We start from the raw sequence: 18,098 nt of genomic DNA on the forward strand, positions 1-18,098 counted from the left end.
TGTGCCCAATGTGCTTTGGGCATAATGGATAACAACTTCTAATGTTGTGGAGGAAGATAACAGGTTTTCAAGAGAAAGATGCTGTTTCAGGGTGTCAGCAAAATCGCAGCTGCTGTTGCAAGTTCTTTCCTGCTTTATACCTAGAGGGAATTTTTTGTTTTTCCTTTGTCTTTTTACTGTATTACATTTTCCAAAAAGATTGAAAGAGCCCGGTGGTGGTGGGGGCGTACACCTTTAATCCCAGCTCCTGGGAGGCAGAGGCAGGAGGATCTCTGGGTTTGAGGCCAGCCTGGTCTACAAGGTGAGTCCAGGACAGTCAAAGTGTCTCAAAAAAACAAAAACAAAAAACAAAACAAAACAAAAAAACCAAAGGGAAGAAAGATCTATAAGATATGAAAACTGGAAAGATCAATAGATTCTGTTTTCTGGAAAGGATTGCAGAATTGGCTGTACAACTAGAGGTTGAAGCATATGAAAAGCAAAAAACACCCTTGGTAAAGGGAAAACATCTGGTAACTGAGAGCCAGGGTTTCCCACAATTGCTGCCCCGCCCTGCTCCACGCCCCAGGTGTCCCAGGCACCAGCGTGCAGAAGAGGGCAGATAAAAACAGGAAGCCAGAGAGTCCGGAAAGATTCCAGAAGAACGGAAAAGCAGACAGGCCAAAAGGGCTTTGGAGACAAGTACTCCGCTAGAGGAATTCTCTAGGGCCACACAGACACCATCAGCTTTTCCAGGCTTTGTGCAACACATCCCTCCTTGCTAAGGATGGTGGTGAGGCTTATGATGAGGCGGCATGGCGTCCAGTAAATAGGCTAGATTTAAAGCATTTTAAAGAAACTATGCTACTGTGTGAATTGCATTCATCTTTTGTTAAACATGTTAAGTAACTGGATTACACAGCATAGACATATTTCCCAGGATTGGAAGGGATTGGTGTCAGGTGTATTAGAAGCTGCTCAACAGTTAGAATGGTTTTCCGTAGTGGAGAAAAGAAGCCACAAGAATAGGACAACAAAATATAGCAAGGGGGAACAAATGTTGTTAAAGATTAATTGGTGAAGGGTGTTATACTGACTTAAGAGAACAAACCTGATCTGAAGATGTAGTAATTGAACCATGTTAAATTGCAGTATAAAGAGCTTGGGACTGGCTGGAGAGATGGCTCAGAACTTAAGAGCACTGTCTACTCTTCCAAAGGCTCTGAGTTCAATTCCCAGCAACCACATGATGGCTCACAGCCATCTACAATGAGATCTGGTGCCCTCTTCTGGCCTGCAGGTGTACACTGTATACATAATAAATATAGATAAATCTTTAAAAAAAAAACAAAAGCTTGGGACATGGCTGAGGAGCCTGGTGAAACAACCGCTTCATTTACTAAGGTATTTAAAGACCCTGGAGAAGCCTTCACAGAATTCTTACATACAGAGATTGGGTTCAGCCCTAGATAGAGCCAGACCAGATCCTGAGAGCAGACAGGCATTGACACTGATCATGCCATATGAGGATGCAAACACTGACTGAAAGAGAGCAAGTAGACCGTTAAAAGCACGAGGAGCCCCACTAGACGAATGGGTGAGAGAGACAGTTAACATTAGCTCCCAGGAGCATCAAAACAATATCATAGGACAAGCCATAGCTAGAGGTCTCAGATGTCAAAACACCCGGCGCTTTAATTGTGGCAAAATCTGGCCATTTCCAAAGAAACTGTTAGGTTAAAAGTTCCGGGCCTCAAAATAACAGGTGCCCTCACTTTGGAGTAAATGGTACAAGGAGCCTCTGGCCATGATGGTGATGATGTGCCAAGACTTGCAGGGTATTGTAACTGTTATGTTTGGTTTGTTGTGGCTTTTCTAGACATGGTTTCTCTGTGTAGCCTTGGCTGTCCTGGACTCGCTTTGTAGACCAGGGTGGTCTTGAACTCACAGCAATCCGCCTGCCTCTGCCTCCTGAGTGCTGAGATTAAACGTGTGCGCCACCATGCCTGGCAAGATTATGTCCTTATGGGTAATCAATGAAGATTGGCAAAGAGCTTTTAGTAACTACTTGGGAGAAATTAATAACAAATACCCAAAAAGCAAATGTATACAGTTTAGAAAAAGAACGAATTGGATGCTTCCTGGTATTGTAAAGAGAACACCAATTCCAGAGGCACCAATCTTCGATCCCGATGCAAACAGGATGGGAATAGCAGGTCGTAAGTCACATAAAATAACTAAGGTGATCAAAAGCCCACATACTTCAGTACAAAAATCAGAATTGTTTGCAATCCTTATGGTGCTGTTAGATTTTCCTGAAAAAAATTTTTTTTCTGAGTCAGGGTTTCTCTGTGTAGCCTTGGCTATCCTGGACTCTCTTTGTAGATCAGGCTGGCCTCAAACTCACCGTGATCCACCTGCCTCTGCCTCCCGAGTGCTGGGATTAAAGGCGTGCCCAACCACCACCCAGCTCAATTTTCCTGAATCTCTTAATAGAGTTGTTTTGCATATTGAAATTGCTGAATTACTCCTGATAACTCAGAATTGACTTTGTTATTTATGGAATTGCAATAGGCCATCAGAAGTAGAAACTATCCGTTGTACATTACTCATAGTTGGCCTCATACAGGATGACCAGGTCCCCTGCCACAAGGAAATGAGGACACTGAACAATTACTAATAGGAAATGTGTTAGAAGCCTCAACATTTCATGACAAGCTTCATGTTAACAGTAAGGGTTTAAAGGAAAAAGTCTCTATCACTTGGCAACAAGCCAAAGACATAATTAAAATGTGTCCTACCTATTGCTTGTATAACCAAAGTCCATTGCCTGCCGAAGTAACGCTAGGGATACCAAAAGGAATGAAATCTGGCAGATGGATGTGTTCCTTTGGCAGATTCTGGAAAACAAAGGTTCATACAGCATACCATTGATACAATACATATTCGGGGTTTCAATGGGCAACTGCTTTAAGTTTTGAAAAGGCTGATGGTGTAATTACATGCTTATTGGAAATAATGGCAATCATGGGAATACCTGCACAAAACAAGACCGACAGTGCTCCTGCGTATGTATCCAATAAGATGAGGAAATTTTTGCCTGTTATAATATAGTAGAGCAGGCTGGCCTTGAACTCACAGCGATCTGCCTGCCTCTGCCTCCTGAGCGCTGGAATTAAAGGTGTGCACCACCACGCCCTGCTTAAAAGAAGTTTTTACCCCAGACAGCAAAAAGTGATTTTTCAAAACACAACGCCTGTCCCTTCCCAATAGGTGGGGTGGGTGGTTTTAGTGGGTTACCAATGTTTGTTATTGTCTAAGGGGGCTGGCTACACGTTAGTAAAGGTCACATTTAGGGATTTCTTCCTTTCTCCCTTCTATCCTTCTTTCTCTTTTATCTTTCTATCCTATCTAGTGTTAGGGGAAAGGAGGGGAAAAGTGAAGGATAAAGGGAGATTATAGATCGATAGTATAAAAGGTAGATTATTGGATCTACTAGCCTCAAATATTTCACATTGGTATTGTAGATCGATAGAAACTTAAGCTTATTTTGTTCAACTTGCTTTATGTATTGTACATGTGCAACTCACTTAAAAATGTGATGTAAAGTTCTAGTCTTATGAGAGCTAACTATTACAAACTGTTCAGGATAGTTGGAGATACAAGTTAGTAGTCACCTACAAATCTTATTTGTAGTCTTCTTAGATACTAGTTTAGTTAATTACAGAAGAAGCTTTTTTTTTTTGAGGGTTTTTTTTGTTTTTGCTTTTGTTCTGTTTTGAGACAGGGTTTCTTGGCTGTCCTGAACTCACTTTGTAGACCAGGCTGGCCTTGAACTCAGAGATCCACCAGCCTCTGCCTCCTGAGTGCTCGCTCGGATTACAGGTGAGTGCCTCATGCTTGGCTCAGAAGCTTTATTTAGTTTCTTGTATGTTTTCAAGGTTAAGCAGATAGTGCATAGCTAAAAACAAGCAATGCTTGTCTATTTAGATATCTGAGATAGATAAGTTGATAGACAGATAGATAGACAGACAGATAGATAGATAGATAGATAGATAGATAGATAGATAGACCTCTTAACCTCTGCGACATCTCTCCAACTCCAAGATGGATACTTTATAAATGTCCTGGGTCACTATCCATTCAGTTACCCCTACTTGTGGATCAGCCACTGGCACGTAATCCCAGTTCCCAGTTGCTGAGGCATCCTGAACCAGTGCGGTGTTGTCTAGAAGTACAAGGTGGATTATTCCAAGGAAGTGAAAGTCTGAGACCCTCATGAACTTTGGATGTTTATGATTGTGTAGTGGATTTGAGTTGCTACAGTTAGCAAGTATTAGTGAGCTATCCTATTTCAGAGAATTCCAAGTCGGTACCAACTTAAAAGTAAGCTGGCTTACCAAGTGGCAGAACACTTGTCAAGCACATCCACACTAGTTTTGTAAGACACGCAGGGCTTTGCCACAGTTCTAATTACTGACAAATTCTAACACCATATACTTAGAATTATCATTTTAAAATCCACCGATTTAAGGGCTGCCTCTTAAGATTGCCCTTCCTACTTGATGCCAATTCCAAGGATGGGTGACAGGTTAGGTGCCCACGCTGATGTGCATACTTGAGGGCCTCATGTGAAGGTCAGAGGACAACTTGTGTAAGTTCTCTTCCATCATGTTGGTCCTGGGGATTGAACTCAGGCCACCAGGCTTGGTGACAAACATCCTTACTGAGCCATCTTGTTGTGGTTTTTGTTGTTTTGAGGTACAGAGAGTCTCACAAGCAACTTCCTGTGTAGACCAGGTCTTGATTGTAAGAGACCCACATGCCCTTCTCAGGTGCAGGAATCAAAGACATACACACCTCACCTCACTGTAACTTTAAAAAAAAAAAAACCAAAAAAAACTTTTTATGGTTCTGAGCCTTCATGTGTGCAGCTTCATGTACACCTGCAGGCCAGCAGAGGGCGCCAGATCTCATTATAGAGGGTTGTGAGCCACCATGTGGTTGCTGGGGATTGAACTCAGGACCTCTTGAAGAGCAGACTGTGCGCTTAACCACTGAGCCATCTCTCCAGCCTCTTAATTGTAATATTTGTTTTTTGAGATAGGATTTCTGGTACACAGAACTCTGGCTGTCCTGGACTCTCTTGATAGACCAGGCTGGCCTGAAACTCAAGAGTGTCCCCGCCTACCTCCCTGGTGCTGGGATCATAGGTGTGCATTGCCACCACATCCTGAAATTTTATTTTGTTTGTGTTTTGCTTTTGAGACAGGGTTTCTCTGTGTAACAGCTCTGGCTGTCCTGGAAGTCCTGTGTAGACCAGGCTGGCCTTGAACTTTCAGCGATCTACCTGCCTCTGCCTCCCAAGTGCTGGGATTAATGGTATGTGCCACCACCAAGTAGCTTTTTTTAAAAAAGATTTATTTATTTATTTATTTATTAAAGATTTATTTATTTATTTATTATGTATACAGTGCTTTGCCTGCATGTACACCTGCAGGCCAGAGGAGGGCACCAGATCACATTTTAGATAGTTATGAGCCACCATGTGGTTGCTGGGAATTGAACTCAGGACCTCTGGAAGAACAGTCGGTGCTTTTAATCTCTGAACCATCTCTCCAGCCCCTTTCTCCCTCTTAAGACAGGGTTTCTCTGTGTAACAGCCCTGGCTGTTTTGGACTCACTCTGTAGACCAGGCTGGCCTCACGGAAATCCACCTGCCACTGCCCCTGGAGTGCTGGGCTTAAAGGTGTGAGCCACCAGGACTGGCTCAAGGCACTTCTCACCTGTGTAGAAGAACAGTAACTTTCCAGGGCTGGAGAGATGGCTCAGAGGATAAGAACACTGGCCGTAATTCTGAAGGGTCTGAATTCAATTCCCAGAAACCACATGGTGGCTCATAACGACATAAGATAATAAATCTTAAAATATAACAAAAAACTCAAACCTTCCAGAGTTGGTTCTCTCCTTCCACTGTTTCTAGAGCTCAAACCAACTCAGGTTGTCCAGCCTACTGGCAAATGTCTTTATGTACCAAGCCTACTCAATTTTTATTTATTTATTTATTTGAGACAGGGTTTCTTTTGCCTCCCTGAGTGCTGGGATTAAAGGCTTATGCCGCTGCACCCCTCAGCAGTTTCTTTTTTCCAGTTTTGTGTTTTATGGGCTGGAAAGGTGGCTCAGTGGTTAAGAGTACTGTCTGTTCATCCAAAGGTCCTGAGTTCAATTCTCAGACACCACATGGTGGCTCATCACCATCTTTAATGAGATCTGGTGCCCTCTCTGGTGTGCAGGCAGAATACTGTATATAATAATCTTTTTTTTTTTAAAGGTATTCACCACCAAGTTTGTGTTTTACATAAGATTAAAAAGTGAGTATTGGGGCTGGAGAGATGGCTCAGAGGTTAAGAGCACTGGCTGCTCTTCCACAAGTCCTGAGTTCAATTCCCAGGAACCACATGGTTCCCAACCATCTGTAATGAGATCTGATGCCTTCTGGCCTGCAGGCGTATGTGCAGACAGAACACTATACAAAAATTTTAAACAAACAACAAGAAGGAAAAAAAAGGTGAGTATTGGCCAGGGATGGTGGCGCACACTTTTAATCCCAGCATTTGGGAGGCAGAGGCAGAGGCAGAGGCAGAGGCAGGCCACTCATGAGTTTGGGGGCCAGCCTGGTCTACAAAACAAGTACAGGACAGCCAGGGTTACTACACAGAGTACCGGGCCATCCTTCTCTAACTTTGTATTAACCCATCTGTGTGGTGTCTGTATTCTGCTGGTTACTATCTTGTGTTCCTTCAAGCTACTCTTCGTCAGTCACACTTCTGAATCAAGGGTCCTGTAATGAGGCAGGGTTCTCTTGCTGTGTAGACCCGGCTTCTGCCTCCTGGGTGCTGGGATTAAAGGCGTGCGCCATCATGTCCCACCCCACCCCCTCCTTCACTTAAAAACTGAGCAGGCTTGGGGCTAGAGATACGGCTCAGCAGTTAAGAGCAGGCTGCTTTTCCAGGAGCTGGGTTCAATTCCCAGCACCCACGTGGCAGTTCACAACTGTCTGTAACTCCAGTTCCAAGGGACCAGACCTAACACACAGGAAATAATACCAATGCACATAAATTAAAAAGAAGCTGGGCCTGGTGGCGTACACCTGAGTCTCAGACAGCCAGGGCTCCTGCATAAAGAGAACTGGCTCCTTTTGCAGAGGACCCAGGTTTGATTTCCAGCACCCACAAAGCATCCACTTAACTCTCACCACCAGTTTAGGGGACCCACTCTTTTCTGACCTGCATTCATGGGGTGTGGGCATACATGTAGGTGAAAACACCATTATACATAAAATAAGTTATTTCCAGAGTTTAAATTGTTTGCAGAATGACTGTACACCAAACTGTATAGACTTATAAATTCATAAGTGCAAAGTTTATTCCAAATAAATCATTCTATAATTACAAGATACTTGTTATTTGGCTTGGCCATGTATTTAAATCATCTAAACAAACAATACAAAAGAAATGTACAAAGCTATACAAAATAACTTAATAGTTAAAAACTAGACTGATGCAGTCCAAGATCTCTTTCAGAGCACTATGTGTATTTACAAATCATGTATGTTTTTTAAGTGGGTAAAAGAAAGGATGCTTCAGAGCTTCCTTAAGAGTAATTCTTCTGGTTGGATCATACTCCAACATTTTCCCAATGAGGTCAAAAAGCAGCTCATGTTCGGCATCCTGAGATAGCATAAGCTCCTGAAATAGAGGAAAACACTTTATTACCTGCTGAACTTTCTCCACATAAAAACAGAAGGAACCTCTTCCAACCATAGGTTGCCAGAGTACTATGCCTGCCTTTTAAATCACTACTAAAATGTTTCTAAGAGGGAGGGAAAAGACGCCAGACACAATAGTGTACACCTGTAAGCCCAGCACTGGAAGGCTAGTGGGAATTTCTGAAGGCACCCTGGACTACATATTAATATGTCCATGTACAAGACCCTGCCTCAGAAAAGCAAACTCAAAACCGGAGACACTAGAGGGTAAAGGTTAGCATAGACTATAATGGCCAGAGTTCATTACAGGCCAAAAGTATGAAAAGGATGTGAGAACGCGGGCGTCCTGGTGGTCTAAAGACCATCCGAGGCTTACCTTCAGAGGCTTGCAGCGCCGTTTAACGTATCTGCCCGCAGAACTGTGTTCATCCCAATCTAATTGATCACGATGGAAATATTTACGTTTCCTAAAACAGTTAAATGGCCACATTTACCATGCTGACCTCCCCAAAGTTAAAATATCCAGAAAGGCGAATAGTTGCACCAATTACTACATTTTTCCAGATTTCATCTTTTTGTAGAGATTTAAGATATAACCCGAGGAACAAAAATACTAAGTTATTCTCCATCAACAATACAACATGCTATTTAACTGAAAAAGAATTAGTTTATTAATAGTTTCATTCAGAATCTAATGGTACTAAGGAAGCGTACCTGGTTTTCTGTATCATGTGCTTTGGTAGTGGCCCAAGAATCCTTTCCATCATTGCTAAATGTTCCCTGCTATCATGAGTCTGAAACAAAAACATCTGTTAGCCAGTAACACACCTCCATGTCCCATTTGACAAGCCAGTGCTTCTTAATGCAAAGCGAAAAAAGCCACTACAGTACACCATGCATTGCCACTTACCGGGAAAACCGTGAACCCAAGATAATACTCAATAAGAATACATCCTATACTCCAGACATCGCATGGCTGCGCCCACCCTAGAGCTGCAAGGCAACAAAGCACAATGTGAGGGAGAAAGCCTTGATATTTCTCGAAGACATTTTACCATAAAAGCCAAAAAAAGCTCGAAAGGCCCTGGAAGTAGATAGAGATTTAGTGACCTCTAATTAAAAAGGTGAGTGACACCATGCCCAGCAATTTGAAGATTGATTCTTAACATAATTCTAATACGGCTTGTTTTGCTTTGGATAATCCTGGCTACTGGGCCATACGCCTTGCTAGGCGAGGCTAAGAGCTGAACCACTGAGCTACATTCCCTAATCCAGAGTAGTATATAATGAGAAAATGCTCAACAAAAACAGTCAAACTACAAAAATGTATTTTGGATTCAATAAAGCAACGTGGGCTGTTGAGGCATTTAAGGCACTAACCTAAGATAACTTCAGGTGCTCTGTAATGCCTTGTAGACACCAATGTACTGTGATGTTCATCATCGTACGTTGCACTTCCGAAGTCTACAACTTTAATATCGGGATGTATTAATGTGCGCTCGTCACGTTTCTGAAATTGTAAGCGACAAGTCATGAAGGCCATCTGCCGAGCACAGCCGTCACTAGGCACTGCGATGACCGTGCTGTCAGACTCACCGTTGTGGGGTTGTAAGCCTCTGTGTAGTCGGACCTCACAAATAAGATGTTCTCAGGCTTCAAGTCTGTGTGTGTCAGCTTATGACTGTGCAGAACTGGAAAGTACAGGGTGTAAGTATAGGCTCATACAACAAGACTGTAAACCAACATTCTAACACATGCCTACAGTCTTAGCACTTGGTAAGTTGAGGCAGGAAAGTCTAAGACCAGCCTAGGCAAGGTACTGAACAAAACTGTCATGTTTTGTTTGTGACAGTGACAGGGTCCCTCCCTCTCTATAGCCTTGTCTCCCCAAACAGACCATGTAGCCAGTCTGTCCTTGACCTCAGAGATTCCCCTGCCTTGCTCCTTGAGTGCTGTGGTTAAAGACGTAAGCCACCCCACCTTGGCTGGGATGTCATAAAAAAGACAGTCTGGTGAGATTGCACCGTGGTTGGACTGTTCTTCAAGACCTGGGTTCAATCCCAGCACCCATATTTAAGGGGCTCACCACCACCTGAAACCTCAACCCAGGGGGACTTGACACCCTACAGCCAGCCAGTCAGTAGGGATGCCTGATAATGAATATTTCCATCCATACAATGTTCCGTCTATCCACAGCACTCAGGTGGTTCATACTAGGGCAGGATGCTGACAGCTAGGCCAAGCCTGAGGTATATGAGACTGTTTCAAATCACCATGGACTAAAACACTATGCAAGCCAACTCTAGTGATACTGAATGTGATGGTAGCATATTTCTACAGCTTTAGCACAGAGCGCAAGGCTAGTCTCAACTGCACAGTGACACTATGCCTCTCAGTGACAAGAGAATGATGGCTCCCATCTATAATCCCAGCACTCAGAAGAAAAAGACCGGCCTAGTCTACAGAGCAAGTCCAGGACAGCCAGGACTGTAAGAGAAACCCTGACTTTTTTGTTTTATTTTGAAACAGGGTTCCTCTGTGTAGCCTTGGCTGTCCTAGACTTGCTTTGTAGACCAGGCTGGCCTTGAACTCACAGTGATATGCCTGCTGCTGCCTCCCAAATGCTGGGATTAAAGAAAAAACCCTGTCTTGAAAAACTAAAATAAAAAACAGGCAGGCAGTACCCTAGCAGTGTCTTATGAAGCTGAGATTTATTCCATTTAAATTTTCTAGGACTCTACGTATGATAAATCAGTCTTCTGCATTTAAGTTTTATTTTTTGTTTTGAGATAAGGTCTTGTGTAGCCCAGGATGGCCTCAAACTTAGAAATCATTTTAAAATTCTGCCTCCTGGGCTGGAGCAATGGCTCAGAGGTTAAAAGCACTGGCTGCTACTCCAAAGGTCTCGAGTTCAATTCCTGGCAAGCACATGGTGGCTCATAGCCATCTATAGTGATATCTGATGCCCTCTTCTGGCAGGCAGGTATACACGCAGGCAAAACACTATACATAATAAATAAATCTTTAAACAAAACAAAAAAGCCAAAAACTTGAGTCCTGGGAGTAAGGGCATGTGACACCACAGACTTTTAAAACCTTTTTCCCCCTCCAGGACAGGGTTCCTCTGTATAGTACTGGCTGTCCTGGACTCTTTAAGCCATTCTTTTTGTTTTGTTTTGTTTTTTTGAGACAGGGTTTCTCTGTGTAGCTTTGGTTGTCCTGGACTCACTTTGTAGACCAGGCTGGCCTCGAACTCACAGCGATCCGCCTGCCTCTGCCTCCGAGTGCTGGGATTAAAGGCGTGCACCACCACGCCCGGCTTTTTAAGCCATTCTTAACAAGCTTTCTATCTTTTAATCAACTTCATCCCAATCCCCCAACCTGCATCTACTCTCAGGCAGGCTTTTAAATGTCACATTAAATCTCATCTTTTAGTCTTCTGTGATGACAGGGACAGAACAAAAAGCTCTCATTTCTGTCACTGAACTAGACAGAGCCCCAGGATCTACTTCGCTCTCCTTTTTCAAGATCCAAATTAATATCAAACTCAAATGTGTCAAGAACTTACAGTTTACAGATTTGCATATTTGATATGCCATCTTCCTGATATGATCCATTCGAAATGGTAGAAAACTATTTTCTTTAATGAAGTCGTAAGTACTAAGCCCCAGAAGTTCAAACACTATGCAAATGTGACCACGATGCTCAAACCACTCCAACATCTGGACACAGCGGCTATAATAAAAGCACACGAGAAATAACTTAATACATCTTACATTTCAAATCTTTCTCAAACTATTTCCCAGTTTGAACCTGATACTTACAAAGTGCTGTGGGGGTCTGTCGAATTTAAGTGCTCCAAGACTTGTATTTCTGAGCGAGCAGCTTCACAATATCTATCCACATTTTTAACTATTTTTACTGCTACATGTCTACCTCCCCTGTTAAAGAGAATAATAAATCTGTTAAAAAAAGATGATAATCTGCCAGCGCACAACTGTCTGTAGACTTCAGTTCCAGAAGACCTGAAGCCCTCACATAAACATATCATACAGGTAAAATACCAGTGCACATAAAACTTTTTAAAAATTAAAGATACCCTAGGTGTGGTGGCGCTCCCCTTTAATTCCAAGATTTCTGGAGGTTCTCGGAGTTCAAGGCCAGCCTGGTCTACACAGTGAATTCCAGGACAGCCAAGGCTACTGAACCATTATCACTGCTTATGAGTTAATCCTTTGTTCCTTCAACTAAATACATACATGGCCAGGCATGGTGGCACACACCTTTGACCCCAGCACTCGGGAGGCAGAGGCAGGGGGATCTCTCTGAGTTTGAGGCCAGCCTGGTCTATAAGGTGAATCCAGGACAGCAAAGGCTACACAGAGAAACCCTGTCTCGAAAAAACAAAACAAAAAACCCAAAGAAACAACAACCAACCAAACAAACAAAAACAACAACCCCAAAACAAAACAACAACAAAAAGAAATGAACAGGCCAAGATAAGTTAATACTATGTTTGGATAAATAACATTACCTCACTCTGCCTTCTAACTAAGCCCCTAAAACAAAGGCACTTGTTTCTTCTTACAGTGCCCACCACTGTCAAATACTACATCAAAGTGTTCTCTGTTCCAGGTTATCAGAAAAGAACTGTATAGCCTCTTCTAGCTCATCAACTCATTTAAGGAAACACACTCCTAACCAATAAAAGTGGCTGCTTTGCATTAACAGGGAGGGACCCATGTCCTACGGCCAGCACCGCACACACTTTTCATTGATTCAGAAGGGAAAGAGAAAGGTGGAGGAAAAAAAAAAAACAAAAAACTGCAACAGCCATGTATCATTCTTATTCCAGAATTCAATTCCCAGTACCTACACTGAATAGCTCACAATCACCTGTATCACCCTCTTCTGGCCTCTGCACTCATACATGAGTGGACACATACAATTAAAAACAAAACTTTAATTATTATTAGTAGTAGTATGTTGAGTTCCTAGGTCTGATCGCCAGCATGGGCTGAAGGGTATGAAAGGTTTGATGGACATAAACAATTACGCCTTGGACATCTATTTAGAAGAGTGAGGTTAGCCCCAACTGTGCCTTCGCAACTCTAAAGAAAAGAACCCATCTCTTTAGACTCAGCATTCTGTCCTCTCCCCAGTCAGGCAGCTGCACACACCACCAGGTCTGCATAGTGAGACAAAACCAAAACCACCAAATAAACAAAGGGAAAGTACCTTTACCTAGGAATTTCTTATATCCTAAGTCAAAAAATTCAAGCTAAAGGCTACATGGACATAAGCTAAGCAAACTCAAAATGTAATTCTGAAACTTAGACTTTACAGTCAGATAGTGGTGGCGCACACCTTTGATCCCAGCACTTGGAGGCAGCCTGGTCGAGAGTTGCAGGACAGACAGGACAACACAAAGAAACCTTGTCCCAAAACACAAAATAAAAAGGGAAAAGAGAAACTTACACTTTATGATCGATGCACTCCACTACTTTCCCAAAAGCACCTTCACCTAAAGTATCAACAATTTCATCTAAAAAAGAGAAATAAATTTTACTCACTAACAGGAAGTGGGAACAATGTACTTATAAGTGCTATCATTGCAGATTATTCTAGGAGATACTGCAAATTTCCTCATCACTAATTACTTAGCAGTCAACATCATCCAAAAACATACAGCTATTCTTAGAGCTAATTTCATTCTTAGGCTAATCTCATTAACTTGATTTACTGTTCTGAAATTTCTATTTAACATTAAAACTCTAAAGAATGCAAAGACACAATCCCCTCCCACCAAAAGAAATGAAAGCAAAACAAAACAAAACAAAACAAAACCAGAAAGAAAAAAGATTTCCAAATCCCTGAAATCTTAATCTATATATATATATATAGATAGATAATGTTATCTGAAAAGTTAATAAGTTGTGAAAAATATTCTATACATCTTGCACTTAGTACGTCTCCACTCTGACAGATCAGGTGACCCTCCTCATCATCCTCTACACTCCTGGTCCTTTTCCTTCGGTGACTCTTCTGGAAACGTCAAGTGGGCGGCACCAAGATCATCCAGCCAATCAATATACCCGAGTGAATTCAGGGCAGAATACGAAATTCATTCAGCGGGGAGATATTCAGGCATTCAGATACACGCCAGGCCACAAACGGTTGGCAGGAGCAATTTCAAATTCAGTCCCCAGAAATTCACAGGGCACATAGTTTATGTTAACAGGAGAAAAACATGGCAAGGAACAGATTTTCAGATAAGACACTCACAGTGGTAAGGCAACAAAACATAAACACAATTGTTTTTCTTTTAAAAGAAAGAAAATGCTTATCTGTAGCATTCACTGAAACATAGTGTCCTAATTTAATGCTGTAGGATGTGGTATTTACTTTACTACACTGTGGCCAAATTAAGATTCGGTCTAACTAATAAAATAATATTAAAACAGTAACTATAACTATAGTTCTAATTTTGGGAGAAAAAAAGATTTGGTATATAACATTATAGCATTTAAAATGTTATCTGATATGATTTCCAAATTAATGCATGAAACCATTAAATTTAAATCTGTAATTTGCTTAATGAGAAAAAGATTACAGAACATGTTAATAAATGACAACTAACCCTGACACAAAAATACCTAAATCTGTGATAAACTGAATTTATCAAAATAAGATTTCTTAAAATAGCATTAAAAAAATCTTTCAAAATCTATTACTTTTAAAGTTACCCCCTCCACTAAGGTACTGGAACGGCACTCAGTAGCTAAGCAGTGATTAATCTATTATTACAGAACTAAATATGCATTGTTTTCATCAACTCCTTACACAATGCACAAATACTGAAAAAAATATTCCTGCAAAGTAGAGTTGTGATGACTTTTATCTCACATTGTTCTAAATACAAATCTGCTTTCTGTTCTCCACGGGAAATAAAAACTTTCAAATTGTTTAACAAGCGCTCGTACCCCATGAGAGCGAAGGTGAGAAGTGAGGCGGTGGCTCCTGTGTTTCCTTTTGTAGCTGCTTCCTCCACTTCTGCCAGAGGACTTGCTGCTATGGTTCTGGTACCTGCTTTCATGGTCTCCCCAGTGATAGCCTGGCTCATAGCCCATGTAGTCACTTCTGTACTCATCAACATAGCGTCGACTGTAATAATCCTTCTCATTTATGGCTCTGCTTTCCAGGTAATAGCTAGAGGAGAAAAAATTTTGTTTTATAGCAACATCAAAAAACCACCTAACACCAAACTCTCAAGTTCTCTTTGCAGTGTCAAAGATTAGACTAAAGGCCTTTGTCCAAGCTAGGCTTCCTACATTATGATTATGCAGTCAAGCAACACCATTTTATCATCACACATGGACCCTGGGTTTTATGCTTGCTAGGTAAGCATTCTGTATTTGAGCTAATTCCCAGGCCAAAAATCTACCTTTATATTGCGATATGTTGTTTTATGTGCCTGGTATGTGTCCTTGTGTGGGTAGGACTAATTGAGTACCAGAAAGGGCAGCAGGCCGCCAGGGCTGGACCAGAGGTTACAGAGGCGGTATGCCTGAGGTGCTGGGAGCCCACCGCCTGCCTGGCCGAGGCATCTTCCTGCCCATGACTGCCTCCTTACCTGTCAGTAGTTTTGGAGTGATCATATCTGCAGCGCTTCCGCTCGCGGGCACCGCTATGTGATCGCTTTGTTCTTTTATGGCTGCTACTGCTTCTCCATGTTCCATAACCCCAATCTCCTTCATCCCAGGCGGGACAGTAAGTTCTCTTTGAATGTCTCATCTACATAAAAGACAGTTTCCCAGGTAAATTGCATTTTTCTGTTCAGTAGTAAAAGCTTTCTTTGCAAATTCCCACTAGTTTCCATCTGTTTTTCTTCCCAACATGGCCTCACCATGTAGTTCTAGCTATGTAGACCAGGCTGCCTCTTGCCACTCCTCTAGAGTACCAAGATTGAAGGCTTGTCACGCCCAGTGTTGACCTTTTTTTTAAAAAAACAAGGTAGAGATATTGTTGTCAACTGTCTGAAATCATAAAAGGTATCGACTGTCTCAGATTCTGAAATCTGAACTGCATTCACATGTTCTTCTACTTTGTTCTTACCATGCCCGTATATATTTTTTTTCTATATAACTTAGGCAAGAGGAGGGCTGGAGAGATGACTCAGAGGTTAAGAGCACTGGCTGCTCTTCCAATGGTGGGTCCTGAGTTCAATTCCCAGCAACCAGATGAGATCTGGTGCCCTCTTCTGGCCTGCAGGTGTACAGGCAGGCAGAACACCATATACATAATAAATAAATAAATCAAAAGGAAAAAACTTAGAAAAAAGAAAAAGGAAAAAAAGAAAGACTAATGCTGGGCCCCAGAGAACTGGCTTGCCAGTAAAATTCAGGCGATCTACTTAACAGTGCAGGCCATGATAGGCAATAAAACGTTTACTAAGAGCAGAAATGCTGTGATATATAACTGTCGGCTTCCTCCCTTTCCTAAAGGTAAAGGACGCCCCTTAGGAGTACAGTTTACAATTTTGTTTACAAAGGATAATTTCTTTTGTTACAAATTACACTGAGCCTTGTTAGAACAAGGAGGATTTAACAATCTCTAGATATGTAACTAGTGCCACCTAAATCCTAATCCCCTCTTTTCTTGGGGGGGGGGGGGGGGGTTAGACAGGGCTTCTCTGCATGGCCCTGGCTGTCCTGACAGGTTTCTGTGTAGTCCTGGCTGTCCTGGCCTCGCTTTGTAGAACAGGCTGGCTTTGAACTCACAGAAATCTGCCTGCCTGCCTCTGAATTTTTTTTTTCTCGGTAGAAGCCGGGTTTCGCCCTTGGTGGAGGTTCCCACTAAGAACTGGTTAATAAGACCTTTCGCAGGCAGGCGCGGTAGCACACGCCTTTAATCCCAACACTCGGGGGCAGAGGCAGGGGGATCGCTGTCCAAGGCCAGCCTGGTCTACAAAGTGAGTTCCAGCACAACCAGGGCTACACAGAGAAACCCTGCCTCGAAAAACAAAACGAAAACAAACAAAAGACCTTTCACTTCAAATTATTAAAAAACAAAAGAAAATCAGCACCAAAAGCTGCATCGTGTCACTTCTTTCCTCGCGCTCCTAAATCAGATTTCTTCACCACCACGGATGAGTAAAAGCAATAATACCAGGAGGGCGCAAGCGGACGCCGCGCCCTGGCGGCGCCATTCCGGAGGACGAGCGCGGCCTCCCCACCCCCACCCCACCGCCATCTTAGGTCGAGCCGGGGCCGCCAACGCCGTCCCCACCCGTCCTGAGAAGCCGGCGGCCCCGGCTCCGCAGCTTGGGGCGCTCACCGCCGCTTCTTATGAGCTCTGCCCTGAGGGGCCGCAGCGGGGTCCTCGCGCCACACCCAGGAAGTGCAAGGAGCGCGGATGGCGGGACCCGGGAGGAGCCCTGACAGGCACCGCATCTTACCGTTCCGCAGAGACGCCAACGCCGGGGACAAAGCTCGCAAGGCGACGGTGGGACGCGTGCAGGCGACAGCTCCGAGCTCCGAGCGCAAAATGGAGCTGACAGCCGAGGCGCCGGCGTCTTCTCGAAAACACTGGTGACGCACGGGGGTGGGGCCTGAGTGCGCAGGCGCGGTCGGCTGGCTCGTGGGCGGGGAGGAGACGGTGTGGCTTCCTGAGGATTCCTTAGATGCTGCGGGTTACAGTCACGGTCTCCTCCACCGTGATAAAGAACTGAATCCGACCCTGTGAACAAGGAAGACGGAGGAAGCAGGGCGAATAGTAGGACGTGCTCTGACTGCAAGCGTTTAGACGTTGTAAACTACACCAACAAAGTAGCTCTGGTTTAGTAACTGAATTTGACGAAGGTTATCGGACCGTGCTGTTGCTTAGCGGACCAAACTGTTTTCTGACTATGGGCGCAATGTGAGCACCTGGCTCAGATTCCTGTTGCCTTGATAGACTGAACCCTTGAACAATAAACCAAAATAAGCCCTTTTGTTGAACTTATCCTAGTAATTTATGGATACTGGGTTCACATCATCACCTTTATTACCATCGTGACCTCTAAATCCCTGTTTCTTGTGATTGAGCCCTAACAGAAAACCTTTAACCCAAGACCTGTTTATTGCAAACAGGTGGTTAAGGTGTGGTTCGGCCAGCCCTAGGACACACCTTTATTCCAAGAGCTTTTTGAGCATAGGATTTAATAAAGCTAAGCCTAGGTCAAGAGGCCGACCAAGAAGCCAGCTGATAGAGATTAAAGAGTAGGCGGGACTTTGATTTGAGGTCGTGTTTAAGGCAGAGGTGGGCGCTCTTAGCTCTTTCGTTAGAGATAAGGTTTCTCTGTGAAGTCCTG

The 18,098-nt window shown here is 43.2% G+C and overlaps 1 protein-coding gene across 1 annotated transcript; it reads right to left on the reverse strand.

The window, feature by feature from the left end:
* Positions 1 to 7,374: 7,374 nt before the first annotated feature.
* On the reverse strand, positions 7,375 to 17,770 carry CLK1 (CDC like kinase 1). Its single transcript, XM_084778693.1, has 13 exons — positions 17,205 to 17,770; positions 15,381 to 15,541; positions 14,731 to 14,956; positions 13,702 to 13,792; positions 13,226 to 13,292; positions 11,572 to 11,688; positions 11,316 to 11,482; positions 9,344 to 9,438; positions 9,128 to 9,257; positions 8,658 to 8,740; positions 8,462 to 8,541; positions 8,124 to 8,214; positions 7,375 to 7,727 (listed from the first exon to the last, which is right to left on the reverse strand). The coding sequence occupies exons 2-13, from the start codon at positions 15,539 to 15,541 to the stop codon at positions 7,584 to 7,586; spliced, it is 1,452 nt and encodes a 483-aa protein (XP_084634819.1). The 5' UTR covers positions 17,205 to 17,770; the 3' UTR covers positions 7,375 to 7,583.
* Between the last annotated feature and the right edge of the window lie 328 nt (positions 17,771 to 18,098).

This window comes from Acomys minous (genome assembly GCF_964271855.1).
Source record: "Acomys minous genome assembly, chromosome: 4".
Classification (NCBI taxonomy): domain Eukaryota; kingdom Metazoa; phylum Chordata; class Mammalia; order Rodentia; family Muridae; genus Acomys; species Acomys minous.